Source organism: Dipodomys merriami, unplaced genomic scaffold (assembly GCF_024711535.1).
Source record: "Dipodomys merriami isolate MVZ:Mamm:240054 unplaced genomic scaffold, mDipMer1.0.p SCAF_5, whole genome shotgun sequence".
In the NCBI taxonomy this organism is placed as follows: domain Eukaryota; kingdom Metazoa; phylum Chordata; class Mammalia; order Rodentia; family Heteromyidae; genus Dipodomys; species Dipodomys merriami.
Window position 1 is genome coordinate 60,027,743 of NW_027206068.1, and position 15,094 is coordinate 60,042,836.

The following is a 15,094-nucleotide window of genomic DNA, read 5'->3' on the forward strand; positions in this document are numbered from 1 at the left end:
GGGGGGGCTCCCCCTCCCCCCAGCCTTGCTTTGTCCATTCCTACAGGAAATCCTTCTCTGACTGCTCCCTCATGCGGGGCCAGACAGGCTGAGCGCAGCCCCCACCGACGGCCTCCTTTAACCCCTGTCCTCCAGACAGATAATTAACTGCAGACTCCTAGACGGAGGGCGGCCCCCTCCCCGCCAGCGTCGGCCGGAATCCCCGGCAGGGACGGCAGGGAGCCCCTGCCCCGCACCGCTGTCGCGGCCTCCCCATCTCCCCCTCAGGATCCAGAGGGCAGAGGCTGGCCTGGGGCGCCCAGCTCTGGAGGGGTTCCTCCAGCGCCCCTCCGAGCACGGGGTGGGGCGCCCCGCCCCGACTCGACACTCACCGTCCACAGCCCCGGCCGCCGCCAGCGCCAGGCTCCCCAGCGGCAGGACCAGGGCCAGCAGGGCGGCCCCCGCCCCCGCCATACCGCCGCGGCCTCGGCCTCGGCCTCCCGGGCCTCCCGGGCCTCCCGGGCTGGCGGCCGTCCGGCTCTGCCGCGCTCGGGGAGGCGGGGTGGGGAGCCACAGGCCGCCTCCCACCCCGGCTTTGTTCTGGAAGGCCTCCAGCTTCAGTCATCCCGCCCCGCCTCACTTTGCCTCGCCTGCCTCCCGGATGGATCCTCACCCCGGCCACCTCCCCCAGCCAGCCGGAGCCCTGAACAGAAGCAAGTCACTGCCCCAGGGCTGAGAGCCGCCGTCGCCTTACCCTTTTGGCTTGCTCCATCCTCTGCAAGTTTCCACTTAGCTTTTCTTCCCCTGTCTCATGGGTTGACAGGAAAAGCAGATTCCACTGAGTTCCAGTCACCGTGCAGAATTCCATGTGGTTTATACAGACCCCCTAACCCCCACAGTAAACTTCACATCACCACATCCACCTTTCAAGCCTTGCAGTGACATTGAGATTATGTAGATGAAGGAGTTAGTGGTGAGCACTTGGCCAAGGGTTCAGTAAGAAATGAACTAGAGTTGAGCCCCAGTGTCTCACATCTATAATCCTACTTACTCAAGAGGTTGAGATCTGAGGATCACGGTTTGAAGCCAGCTTGAGCAGGAAAGTCTGTGAGATTATTTCCAATTAACCAGCAAAAAGCTAGAAATGGAGGTTTGGCTCAAGTGGTAGAGTGCCAAGCCTTGATTTAAAAAGCTAAGGGACAGTGAATAGCCCTAAATTCAAGCCTGCACCAAAGAAAGAAGGGAAGGGAAGGGAAAGGGAGGGGTGAGGAAAGGAAGGAAGGAAGGAAGGAAGGAAGGAAGGAAGGAAGGAAGGAAGGAAGGAAGGAAGGAAGGAAGGGAGGGAGGGAGGGAGGGAGGGAGGGAGGGAGGGAGAAAGGGGAGAGAGAAAGAAAGGAAGAAAGAAAGAAAGAAAGAAAGAAAGAAAGAAAGAAAGAAAGAAAGAAAAAGAAAGAAAGGAGGTGCTGCAGCTCAGGCTGAGATCAGGGCCTCCAGTCCAGTGTACTCTTCATTTGCAAATTTCTTTCACAGATCCCACTCCTTCTTACCACCTCTGTCTACTCCAGCAGCCCAAGCTTGGCTTCAAACACTCAGGTCTTTTCTTCATGGCTGGTCTCAGCTATTCTAGAAGCTGAGATCAGGCCTGTTCTGTGTGGCTAGTCTGGGCTGGGGGCAGGGCTAGATCCTGGACATTACAGAAGAGGCCAAAGGGAGGAAGCAAGGGAAGTTTGTCCACGTGGGCTCACAGCTGGGAAAGTCCTCAGTGCAGCTAGGAAGCAGAGAGTTGGGGTCCCAAGTGCACAGGCAGAAGGACATTGTGGGTGGAGCTGGGAATCCTGCAGCTGGGAAGCAGTCTCCCCACCTGCCCTAAGGATCTGACAGGAGACCCTGCCCCTCCACTAGTCTAGGCTGGGACTGAAGGTCTCCCCTCCCTGGATTCAGTGAAGCCAGGGCAGCCATGTAGGTTCCTAATTGAGCCTGAATAGTTAGCAGCAGGACGAAGGGAGACTGTGTGACTCAAAGTGGCCTCCATGACCTGGAACTAGGGTCACAGGACAGAGGAAAGCCACAGCCAGCCAGCCAGCCAGCAGGCCGGAAAAAGAACAAGGAAGCAATAGCTCTCTTCCCACTCGCTTTAAGGAAAATAGTTTCCATTCACTGGGTGAATCGCTGTGGGGTGGAGGAGAGTAAGAGCTGATCAGATTCACAGAGCTGCTACATGACCCCGAAGGTCATTTCACTTTCAGTGGTGATTTCTCTTAGCAATGACACTGAGCTCAAACAACATCTATCTCCTGGGAGAGTGCTTGTGAAGGGTAAAAATATTAATACCTGGAAAGAACATCATGTATGAGATCATGTTATTGGTGGGTGATCTCGATAGTGAAGATACCAGATTCTTAGTGTCTCCAAAGAAGATTTGAATCAAGGCAGACAAATCTAAGTGTCAACCCAAAAGGTGTGAGACAGGAGACAGGAGAGATGGGAGAGGGGGGGAAGGAGAGGGAGAACGAAGAGAAACCCCGGGTAAGGAAATCACCACAGCTTTCTAGAATTTGGAGAGTGTGGAAGGGGTTATGGCAATGATATGGGCTGATCTTGGGGAAGTGAGGAATTGTGACTTAGAAGACTTTTTGGAAGGGATCTGAATATGTACAAGGTTGTCATCCAATGGTTGTAAGTATATATTTACCATGCAGAGTTGGGGTACCTTTGCCCCCATTTTACAAGCCCTCTGCTTTGGGAAGCAGCTCAAAATCACATGGAGAAGAAACCGTGGAGCTTCCTGGAAATTCATTCTCTTACTTCTTTTTTTTTTTTGTCGGTCGTAAGGCTTGAACTCTGGGCCTGTGTGCTGTCCCTGTGCTCTTCAGCTCAAGGCAAGCGCTCTACCACTTGAGCCACAGTGCCACTCCATTTTTTTTCCTGGTGGTTTATTGGAGATAAGAGTCTCACAGATTTTCCTGCCCCGGCTGGCTTTAAACCACGATCCTCAGATCTAAGCCTCCTAAGTAGCTAGGATTACAGGTGTGAGCCATCGGTGCCCAGCTTATTCTCCTACTTCTTTTGAAGGGTATTTCTGGCTTCCACTGGCTGACCCATCATGTGCTGCAGGATCTTGGCAAGTCATTGACTATTTCTGTCTCAGTTTCCTCCTCTGTGAAGCAGGGATAATAAAAACACCTGTCATCATGGTCCTAGGGATTATTTTAGCCTGAGTTCTGAAAGCAGAACTTCAAACAGGTTTATTTTAGGATGTGAAACAGAGGGCTGAGAACGTGGCTCAGTGGTAGAGTGCTTGCCTTGCATGCATGAGGCCCTGGGTTCGATTCCTCAGCACCACATGTGAAGAAAAAGCTGGAAGTGATGCTGTGGTAGAGCGCTAGCCTTGAGCTGAAGAGCTGAGGGACAGCGCCCAGGACCAGAGTTCAGGCTCATGACTGGCAGAAAGAAAGAAAGAAAGAAAGAAAGAAAGAAAGAAAGAAAGAAAGAAAGAAAGAAAAAGAAAGAAAGAAAGAAAGAAAGAAAGAAAGAAAGAAAGAAAGAATGTTTTTTTCTTTTTTTTGGGTCCGGTCGTGGGGCCTGAACTCTGGGCCTGGGCGCTGTCCCTCAGCTCTTCAGCTCAAGGCTAGTGCTCTACCACCTGAGCCACAGCGCCACTTCCGGCTTTTTTCTTTTTGCTTATGTGGTGCTGAGGAATCAAACCCAGGGCCTCAGGCATGCAAGGCAAGCTCTCTACCACTGAGCCACCTTCCCAGCCCCAGAAAGAAAGAAATGTGATAGCAGAGCACGGGAATGAGGGATGGGAAGAGTGAAACAGGGCAAGACAGGGAGCCACAAAAGGTTGCGTTGTGGAGATAGTCACTGCTGTAGATGTCTAAGTGTCCAGTCCTGCAGAACAAGCTGAGCCAGCTGACAGCCAGGAAGAAAGTATGAAATGCCGATGTCATTGGTGCTCCATGGGTCAAAGTTGGCATACAAGATACCAGCTGTGCTCAGCTAGCCTCAGTGGGTTCCCCAGGTGCCCAATGCCATGCACTAGAGGAATTCCAAAGCAAGAAGGAAGAGTTTTGCAGGGCCTTAGACACTCCAGCTGAAGTGCAGCCTACACAGAACTGGAATGAGGCCAGGTGCCAGTGGCTCACTTCTGTAATCCTAACTACTTAGGAGGCTGAGATCTGAGAATCAAGGCAATCTGGGCAGACAAATTCTGGAGCATTGTCCAATTAGCCAGCACAAAGCTGGAAGTGGAGGGATTGCTCAAGTGGTAGAGCACCAGCAGTTAATGAGAGCCTAAGGCTAAGTTCAAGCCTTAGGACCAGCACACACACACACACACACACACACACACACGAGGATATTTAACTTTTTATAGTACCTCACACATTTTAATCAGTAGCAATATATAATTACCTCTGTGTGTGTGTTTGCACACGCGCGCATGTGCACGCATGTGGGCGCATTTGCTGGTTCTAAGGCTTGAACACTGTCCCTAGCTCACAGATACATTCTACAGCTTAAGCCATAGGTCCACTTTCAGCTTTTTGGTGATTAACTGGAGATAAGAGTCTCATGGACTTTCCTGCGTAGGGCTGGCTTTGAACCTTGATTCACAGATCTCAGCTTCCTGAGTAGCTAGGATTACAGATGTGAGCCACCATGCCCAGCTCTACTTTTATTATCTTAATCATCATTTCCATCTAAGGTCCCAACCAGTGTTAACATTCTTTATCTACAATAGACAGTTTAGAAGTTTCTGGAAGCCAAGTGCCAGAGGCACCTTTAAATTCTCTGCAGGTAAACCCTTCTGAGGAGCTTTCTGTATTCCCCCAAGTCTTTAACTGATTTTCAAAAATTAACCACATACTCCATTGAGTTACTTAATATCTCTGGGGCAAAAATCCTCCATCTATAAAACAAAACAGTAACCCTTTCTTTGTGTTGCATGAATTCAGCAGGGTAATGAACAGGTATTAGATGCCAGACATACCCTTGTACCTGGCATGGCAGAGACCCCAACACGACCTTCTTAGCTACTATTTGCTCTGGTTTGTACCATGAACAGCAATAGCAGTACGTTGTTTGCTTATGTCGATTTGGTAGCTGGAAGCCAAAAGCCACTGTGAGAGAGGAAGGGAGAAGGGGATTAGTAAATGATTAAAAGTTTCTACTTCATTTGATCTCTTTCAGATCATACCAATGGCGACCAATGAAATAAGACACGTACTACAAAGGCACAGACTCAAAGCCCATCTTCTGCCCGCCCCAGCCCCTTGCCTGACCCATCACTCCGCCCCCTGCCATGTAACCAATGGAAATGGCCTGAGGTGCTGTTCAACACCCTTCACCTGGCTCACACCACAGACAAGCATGCGCACACATGTGATTTCGTTTGGGGATGGCGTTTTGGAACCAGCTGTGCAGCCTCCAGCCCTGCCCCCTCCTCTCCACACCCTTGCCAGATTACCACGAAGCCACCTCTCTAAATAGGGCCCCTCAACTCTCCCAAGTTCCTCTTCCCCCAGCTGCAGAGTCTACACCAGGTAAAGTGGCCCCTGGCTGAGCAGCTGCAGTGGGTCAAGACTGTGCTGTTCATCTTAGAGGAGGATTCTAACTTCTCTACTCATATCCCCAAAGTCAGACCAAGTAGCACCCCCCCCAGTTCCCTCCAGGAGGGGTCTCCATTGCCCACCCTTAAAGGACTTGCCATGGACCCACCTCTACTATGCAGGGCTGAGCAGAAGTGTGCCCGCTGAAGTATGAAAAGCCAGTCCACACACCTGACTGCCCTGCCCTATGGTTGGGTGTGCACTTCCTTGTCTGCTGAGACCTGCTGGGATTTTCACTGTGTGTGAGCTTTTAATTTTCTTTCATCTCTGAGAGAACAGTGTAGTCACACTGAAATTCATACACACAAACACCACCAAAATACCAATCAGATAAACACTACCACCAAAAAAATAAAACGGGGAAAGGAAAGAGGGGAAAAAAGATAAAGGAAAGAAGGAAAAGAAAAGGGAAAGGGGGAAAAAAAGACATTCCTCTCCCAGCCCAGCTTTGGCAGGTGGGCAAGTTTCCAGGCTCAAACTTAAGTGACCGTCAAGCCACTCGTTTATCAACCGGAAGGAGAGCTTTGCCAGTCCAGAAGCTGATTGGCCCTGTGCCTATTCCTAGTCTGGGCTTCTCCAATCTCTTTTGGCTTCCTTCTCTCAAAGACCCACCCTAGAGATTCATTAGCTCTTGGAGAAATTAAGAGGGATAGAACCAAGAAGAGGAACAGGTGTATGGCTGCTAACCAGAATTCCCTCTTCTCATCCTCTCCTGACTTCCTGTCTGCAGAGCCCTGCTTTTAGGTGTTATCAAAGCCTCCTCTGTGGCCCAGTAAAACTTTAGACCATAATGGTGACTGCCTATATCTGGACTATCCATGATGGTGGCTATGTAAAACTATAACCTGTAACACAGCTAGTGGCAGCTGAGAATCTGAATTTCTTTTTTTTTTAATTGTCAAGGTGATGTATAGAGGGGTTAGAGTTACATAAGTAAGGTAATACGTACATTTCTTGTCAAACTTGTTACCCCTTCCCTCATTTTTCTCCTACTTTCTCTCCTCCAATCCTTCCCCCAAGTTGTACAGATCTTTTCCAACATATTGTCTTGTGAGTATCACTGTTGCATTGGTTCCCCCTTGTCCTTTGTCTCACCATTCTGTTGTTCAAATAAACGTATATACAATACCAGGGTACCAAAGTCAAATACAGTGACAACAGGGGATATACCATAGGGAGAAGAATATACTAAAGAAACAAAAAAAAAATCACATAGTACATTAAAAACAACAACAACAAAGAAAATTCACTTGTGTCCATGTCTTGGATTGAATTTCTTTTCATACACAAACACGATATACTCCAACAGTATTCACTTATCATTCCCCTTCCCTGTTACCCTTCCACTTTAGCTACACAGTCCCACATACCATCATGTTTTATGTAGTGTGTGTGTGTCTTTTAGATTTATATTCCACAATTTAGTGAAAACATGCAATATTTGGCTTATTGATCTCAGCTTATCTCGCTCCATCGATTTTCTTGCAAATGATGTCATTTTACTTTAACTTATAGCTAACTAACAGTCCATGAACTATAAGCATCATGTTTTCTTTATCCATTCAGCTGCTGTTGGGCACTTTGGCTGATTCCCCAGTTTGGCTTTTGTGGTGCAGTAAGTATAGGTATGCAAATGTTTTCTTGTATATTGATTTACTTTCCTTCAGCTATATATCTGAGTGGTATGATGAGGTCATAAGATAGGTCTATTTCAGTTTTTTTTTCCTAATTTCAACAGTGATTGCATTAACTTACATTCCCACCAACAGTGTACAAGAGTACCTTTCCCCCCCAGAATTTTCACTAATATTTGTTGTTTGTTTTCTTGATGGCTGCCATTCTGACTGGAATGAGGTGAACTCTTAGTGTACTGTTTCTTTTTTCTTTTCTTTTCTTTCTTTCTTTTTTCTTTTTCTTTTTTTTTTTTTTTGCCAGTCCTGGGGATTGAACTCAGGGCTTGGGCACTGTCCCTGAGCTTCTTTTTGTGTAAGGCTAGCACTATACCACTTGAGCCATAATGCCACTTCCAGCTTTTTCTGTTTATGTGGTGCTGAGGAATCAAACCCACGCTTTGTGCATGTTAGTCAAGCACTCTACCACTAAGCCATATTCTCAGCCCACTTACTGTAGTTTTGATCTTCATTTCTTTTATAGCTAAATATGTTGAACATTTATTTCTTTATGTATCTATTAGCCATTTGTATTTCTTCTGAGAACTGTCTATTCAATGCAGTTGTTCAGTTATTTGTTGGATTATTTGTTCTTTTGCTGTTTAATTTTTTTGAGTTCTTGAATTTTTTGAGTATCTTCTGGACAGTAATCCTTTATCTGTTGAATAGCTGACAGTGATTTCCTCTCATCTGTGGGTTGTCTCTTGTTTCTGGTAATTATATTTCTTTTTCTGTGCAGAAATTATTTAATTTGTGCTATAGTCCTGTTTGTCAACTTTTTAAAAATAAATGCAGGTGATGTCTTTATTAGCTAGCAACTGCCTACTAGATAATGTTTCCCAAGCATTTTTTCTTTTTCCCTTCTTTCCTTCCTCCCTTCCGCTCTTCCTCTCTCTTCCTTCCTTCCTTTTTTCTATTACATTAGTTATATGGTGAGGGAAAGCTGTTAGTTGTGACATTTCCACATGTGTTTGCCATATACTGTAAGCAATCTCACCCCTTCTATTGCTATCCCTTCTTCTTTTTCCCCTTCCCAAAACATTTTCAACAAATTTCTATGTGCAACTTGTTTCCACCACACTCATGCTCTTTCATCCTCCTTGCTAGCCAACCCCTCAACTCCCAGTGCTAGTCCTCATCCCCCAAAAAAGAAAAGAAAAGTCGCCGGGCGCCGGTGGCTCATGCTTATAATCCTAGCTACTCAGGAGGCTGAGATCTGAGGATCAAGGTTCAAAGCCAGCCCAAGCAGGAAAGTCTGTGAGACTCTTATCTCCAATAAAGCACTAGAAAACCGGAAGTGGCGCTGTAGGTCAAGCAGTAGAGCATATGCCTTGAGCTGAAAAGCACAAGGACAGCGCCCAAGCCCAGAGTTCAAGCCCCACGACCGACCACAAGATACTTTGTATGAATTTTTTTTCTTTTGGGTCCGGTCATGGGGCCTGAACTCTGGACCTGGGCGCTGTCCCTCAGCTCTTCAGCTCAAGGCTAGCGCTCTACCACTTGAACCACAATGCCACTTCCGGCTTTTTTCTTTTTGCTTATGTGGTGCTGAGGAATTGAACCCAGGGCCTCAGGCATGCAAGGCAAGCACTCTACCACTGAGCCACCTTCCCAGCCCCCTTTGTATGAATTTATAAAAGCTGCCACTTCTCAAGATAGTTCATATATACAGCTGGGAAATTTTTATAATAGATCTCCCAGCTATGAAGTAAACGAGATCCCCTAGAATTGTGCTGTGATTGGCCCTGTATGGCAACTGGGGTTTGGGGATGCCCTCCCCAGGCCTCCCTCAGCCTATAGAGGCAATAAGGACTCATGAGCCAGACATCCTTCATGGGAAACAGGCCTGTGCTGGGTGGACTACAAAGTTAATCAGATATGTTCCCAGATGCTGCAATGATGCCCAGGAAACTGGGGCTTTGGAATTGAAATAGCTCTAGGAAAGAACTGGCTGTCCAGCCCATCACTGGCTCTATTAGATGCTCTATTTGTCTCTCACAGCCCAAGACTCGCCTGAACACTGAGGACAGCTGCCTCTCCAGCCCTCCCCATCTGTCTCAGCTCTCCTGCACCTCTGGGATCCCCTCTGCTAAGGATTCTGGATGATTCTCCCTCTGGCTACCACCCAATCGTGGGAATCACTGCCTGCCAAACTCTGATCAAAGTAGAGGTGAGGCATATAATGTGGAGGACTCCCAGAGGGAGATTTCTGAGGAAGAAATCTGCCTGGTGCCTCTGGCCTTCCCCCCTGACCCTCACCTTAATCCTAGTGCTGCCATTTGGACACTGAAGACTCAGTCTCCTGGGAGATGATTCTGTTCAGTTGGAGTGATTTACAAGCAGATAAGGACCTGTAATGGGACAAACACACAGGACAGAATACATTCACAGGTGTGCAGGTGCCCAGCACCATGTCAGACCCTTCCCCCTGACCCCAGCCCTGCAAGGGACAGAATGGAAAGTTCTACTCCCATTAGGTGTCACTAGTACTGTCTTCCAAGACACAGGCATGAACATGTGTGGTCATCTCTGCTCCTTCCGCTAGGGGGCGCGCATGAAGGACCTCGGTAGCTGCCCTGCAGATGTGCACACCTTGCTGATCAGAGTGACAGGTCCCTCTCCTCACGCTTTCCCTCTGCTCTCCTGCAGTTTGAGTGCTTGACTGAGCCCCAGGAGCCCAGTCTGTGTCTCTGAGCATCCCATATAGAGAAGGCAATTTCAGGGACAGTTAAAAGGCCTGGGGATTCCGGGGAAAGAATCAGCAGAGGGCCCAACAGATTAGCTGAACAGCTACCACTCACCCCTTTCAGGACACAGCTTGTATCTGTTTATTTTCTTTTCCTTTTCCTTTAAAAATGACTCCATTTTGTCCAGGCACTGGTGGCTTACACCTATAATCCTAGCTACTCAGGAGGCCTGGAGATTTGAGGCTCATGGTTCGAAGCCAGTCTGGGCTTCAACTCTTACCTTCAATTATCCACTTAAAACCCAGAAGTGGAGCTGTGGTGCAAAGTTGTATAGTGCTAGCCTTGAGTACAAAAGCTCAGGGACAGCATCCAGGCCCTGAGTTCAAACCCCACAACCAACCAAAAAAAAAAAAAAGAGAGACTCAATTTTTAGTCTGGGCGCTGGTAGCTCACACCTGTAATCTTACCTACTCAGGAGACAGAGATCTGAGCACTGCAATTCAAAGCCAGCCCAGGCAGAACAATCCATGAGATTTTTTTTTTTTTTTTGGTCGGCCGTGGGGCTTGAACTCTGGGCCTGGACGCTGTCCCTCAGCTCTTCAGCTCACGGCGAGCGCTCTACCACTTGAGCTACAGCGCCACTTCCGGTTTTCTGGTGGTTTATTGGAGATAGGAGTCTCACGGTCTCTCCTGCCCGGGCTGGCTTTGAACCGAGATCCTCAGATCTCAGCCTCCTGAGTAGCTAGGATTACAGGCGTGAGCCACCAGCGCCCGGCTCCATGAGATTTTTAGCTCCAATTAACCAGCAAAAACCTAGAAATGAAAGTATGGATAAAACAGTAGAACACCAACCTTGAGCAAATAAAAGCTAAGTACAGTGACCAGGCCCTATGTTTAAGCCCGTTTAGGCACACACATACACACACACACACACACACACACACACACACACACACACACACACACACACACACACACACACACACAAAGCAATGCACCGAAGTCAGCTGAAGTTCACAAGGTTAGCAAAAAGCCCAGCATACTGCTTCATAAACAGGAAGAGAAATAATATTGACTTCCCAGAGGCTGACTATGGCGATCAAGTGCAATGATGTATGAAAAATGCTTAAATATGTCTGACATGTGTTGATATCTCATTAGCATGATCTATTTTCCACCTGACTTCAATGTGATAAGATGTCATTTATGCTTTAGTTAGCTTCAACACCCAGCATCTCATTTTATTAACAGCCTGCTGGGGGACACACGTGCTTTTCTGTGGCTGGGATGGCTGCTGTCTGCAGGGGCCAGACTTCTCCTCCTTTTGATTCTGTCATGAGACCTCAGAAGTACAATGAGCAGTGAGCACAAAGGGCCTGAATATGTTCTCTGGCTGGCCCAGTCTCAGCGACAATCAAGGGTCCCAGGCTTGTCCTGAGCAATCCTGCAACCTCCTCTTGCAAAGCAAAGCTTCCTTAGAATCCTGAGACTAATGAGGAACACTCTCTCCTCCCTTCATAAGCTCTTTCCTATCTGAACATCTTCCCATCCTCCCCTACCTTTACGACCCCCAGACGAGAGGAGCCATAGGCCTGTCAGCATTCCTGTGGCTTTGGAAGTGCTGTTCTGGGAGAGAAGGAGGCAGGGTAGGCTCAGAAAATGATATTCAGGGTGTGGTCAGAGGTACTGGCCTAGATCAGCAGAGGTTCTCATGTGCTACTTTCAGCTCCCTCATAGGCCCAGACTGCTCAGCACAAGAGGCTGGATGGACAGCATAGCTGCAGCTAGCAGAGAGTGACCTGAGGGTAGAGCACCCAAGGCTCCCAAGGCCTGACCCCATATGGTCACAGCATTGGCCTAAGGGTCAAACACCTATTCCCATACCTCTCTGGCCACTGGCCCCAAGAGCTTCCTTCCCCCTCACCACACAGATGGAATGCTCAACCCACAGCCCCCATGCAACTGGCCTGCCTCTCAGGAGGCCAGAGAGCAATAGACAGCGAGGATAGTCCCCTCCTGTCATGCCCCTCACTTCCCAGCCATAACCTCATACCTCAGCGACTACAAGCCAAAGGGCACTGCTTTTCTTTTTCTAATTTAAATTTTTATTGATTGATTGATTTACTTATTTATTATTTGTGGCCAGTCCTGGAGCTCAAATCTAGGCTTGGGCACTGTCCCTGAACTCCTTTTTGCTAAAGGCTAACACTCTACCAGCACTTCCAGCTTTTTCTGTGTTAATTGGAAATAAGAATCTCATGGACATTCCTGCTTGGGCTGGCTTTGAACCTTGATCCTCAGATCTCAGCCTCCTGAGTAGCTACGATTACAGGCTTGAGCCACTGGTGCCTGGCTTCTGTGAACATTTAAAATACAATTTATCAAAACAAACTCTAGGCCTGGCACCGTTGGCTCATGCCTGTAATCCTAATTACTCAGGAAGCTGAGATCTAAGGACCGCTGTTCAAAGCCAGCCCGGGCAGGAAAGTCCGTTGAGATTCTGATCTCCAATTAACCACCAGAAAACCAGAAGTGGCACTGAGGATCAAGTGGTAGAGGGCTCACCTTGAGCTGAAGAGTTCAGGGATAGAATCCAGGCCTAGAATTCAAGGCCTAAGACCAGCTACACACACACCCCCAAAAAAATGTTCACAGAAGTTATACCTTTGCACTCCTCCCCAAAGGTATCTTCTTTTAGTTTATTTGTATGTGGATGCCTAGGGTCCTATATAGGTTACCATGTCCAGTTATATTTTAGATCATGCTTCCACATATGAGAGAAAACATGTGCCACTTTCTGAGCCTGGCTTAACTCACCTCGCATGATTTGTTCCTGGTCCATCCATTTTCCTGCAAATGACATACTCGTATTCTTTGTAATAGATGAGTAAAATTCCATTGTGTGTGTGTGTGTGTGTGTGTGTATCACATTTTGTTGATTATTTATTTATTGTAGGACATCTAGACAGTTTCCATAGTTTGGCTGTTGTGAATAGTACAGCAATGAACATGGATGTGCAAGTGTCTTCATGGTATCCTGGCTTGTGATGTTCTGAGTAGGTGCCCAGGAGTTGTATGGCTAAGCCTTGGGGGAGATCTATGCTTAGGTTTCTTTCTCTTTTTTTCTCATTGTAGCTTCTTTTTAAATTTTTTAAATTGTCATTGTAAAGGTAATATATAGAAGGTTTACAATTCCGGACGTCAGGTGAAGAGTACATTTCTTTTTGGACCATGTCCCCCCTTGCCTCACTCTCTCCTAGTTTCTCCCTCTATGTTTCGTTTTTTGAGGAAGCTCCAGACTGCTGTCCAGTGGTTGTACTCATTTACATTTCTACCAACAGTGCAGTATGGTCCCTTTTTCCTTGCAACCCCACTAGCATATGTTGTTCAAATTCTTGATGTTGGCCAGTTTCCATGATGACTGTCTTTCTAGTTTAGTAACTGTGTCCTGTGCTGTGCAGGAACTTTTCACTTTGGTGTAATCCCATTTCTCAAGTCTCTATTTACTATGCAAAGAACACTTCATACAGAGTCTCAGCCTTCCCTGGACCTCCCCTCTGAGGTACCCTCTCATCTCCTCTGCATTCAGAGCCCCAGACGTCGTCTGAGTAGGAACCCTGTCCTTGGGCCAGCTCTGCCATCCTGGATAGAATTGAGTCTCTTCTCCTTTCCCACCTCAGTGTCCACATCAAGGGACAAATATCCTGCTCCGGGATGATCCTGGGTTTTGAGCTGCAGGGGCTTGGGATGTATCTGGCTCCAGAGCCTGGGGCTCCTTGAATCCAGCTGAAGATGGGCAATGGGCAGTCTTTGTGCACCTGGTTGGGGATCCCTGCAGCCTGAGCTTCAGCAGGTTCATTGTAGAATAAAGACATGGGAGGTCCTCAGCGGGTTCTTGCGGAGGCAGCTTGGCCTCTGGCCGCACAAAGCAGGGGCCAGCCATTCCCAGCACAGGAGCTCCTGAGCTGAGTTCCTGATCTTTCTTTCCTTCCTCACCCAAGATCCTGGTGCCTTATGGAGGGAAGGGAGGCCCTGGGCCTTCGTGATAGAGCCCAGGCATGAGGAGGGAAGTGGTTTGAGGCAATGCTGAGCTAGGCAGATCCTAGGAGGTTTGAATCAGACCAAGTGCTGTGTTGTGGGTGTGGGTGTCTGGATGGGCGGGCATCTGGGTGAACAGGTGTCTGGTAGGGGTAAGGGGTGGAAATCCCAGAGAGGGTAGGCCTCCGAGAAGTTCCCATTATAATGACCCCCTCCTCTATCCCCAGGGTGTGTTTACATGAGACAGGGACACAGATTTGGGAGTTCCTGTGGGTCTTGGGGTCAGCTTGAACTGTGGGTCTGAGGCCCAGGGAAGGGAGGGAAAGCCAGAACAAGCGACTGTAATTGGAGAGAAGAGGAGAACAACAAAGAAAAGGGAAGCGGCCCTCCTTCTCAAGAGGTTGTGGGGCCTGGATACATGTGGGTGTCTGGGCAGCTTCCTCCCACCACAGGCCATGGAAAGGGAATGATGACGTTAGCAACAGTGGAGACTGAGGTCTGGAGGGGACCATGTGACAGTGCTGGCTGAGCCATTGACTTCCAGGCCACGCCTACAGAAAGCTCTGAGATGGCAGCACTTAGTAAGAAGCAGAAAGGAAGCTTCAGCTACATTGTCTAGGCACCGATGGTGACCAAGCCATCAGAAACTGCTGGGTGCATTTTACACAGAGCTAGAGTGGCCATGTTAAAACCTCCATCAGATGATGTCCCGCCTCTGCTCTGAACCCTCCAGCCACTCCCACCTCAAGAAAAGCTTTGGCTATGTCATGCCCCTCACCCGATTGTCAGTTATCTTCTCTCTTACCCCACAAAATGGAAACTACAGGAGGACAAGTAGGGTTAGACAAAATATGTGGTGTGTGTGTGTGTGTGTGCGTGTGTGTGTGAACAGGGGCTTAAACTCAGCACCTAGGGACTGTGCCTTAGCATTTTCATTCAAGGTTGATGCTCTATCACTTGAACCACAGCTCCAAAACAAAAACCATATAAGCTTCTGGCTTTTTGGTGGGTAATTGGAAATAAGAGTCTCATGGACTTTCCTGCCTGGGTTGGAACCACAATCTTTAGATCTCAGCTTCCTGAGTAGCTAGGATTACAAGTTTGAGGCCCT

At 48.0% G+C, this 15,094-nt stretch overlaps 1 protein-coding gene across 1 annotated transcript in view; it reads right to left on the reverse strand.

Annotated features, from left to right (window-relative positions):
- The window catches only part of Kcp (kielin cysteine rich BMP regulator), a 30,758-nt gene extending 30,305 nt beyond the window's left edge, over positions 1-453 (reverse strand). The window contains exon 1 of the mRNA XM_069996719.1: positions 372-453. Within this exon, the coding sequence (XP_069852820.1) occupies positions 372-453 (82 nt within the window). The remainder of the gene's footprint in view (positions 1-371) is intronic.
- Between the last annotated feature and the right edge of the window lie 14,641 nt (positions 454-15,094).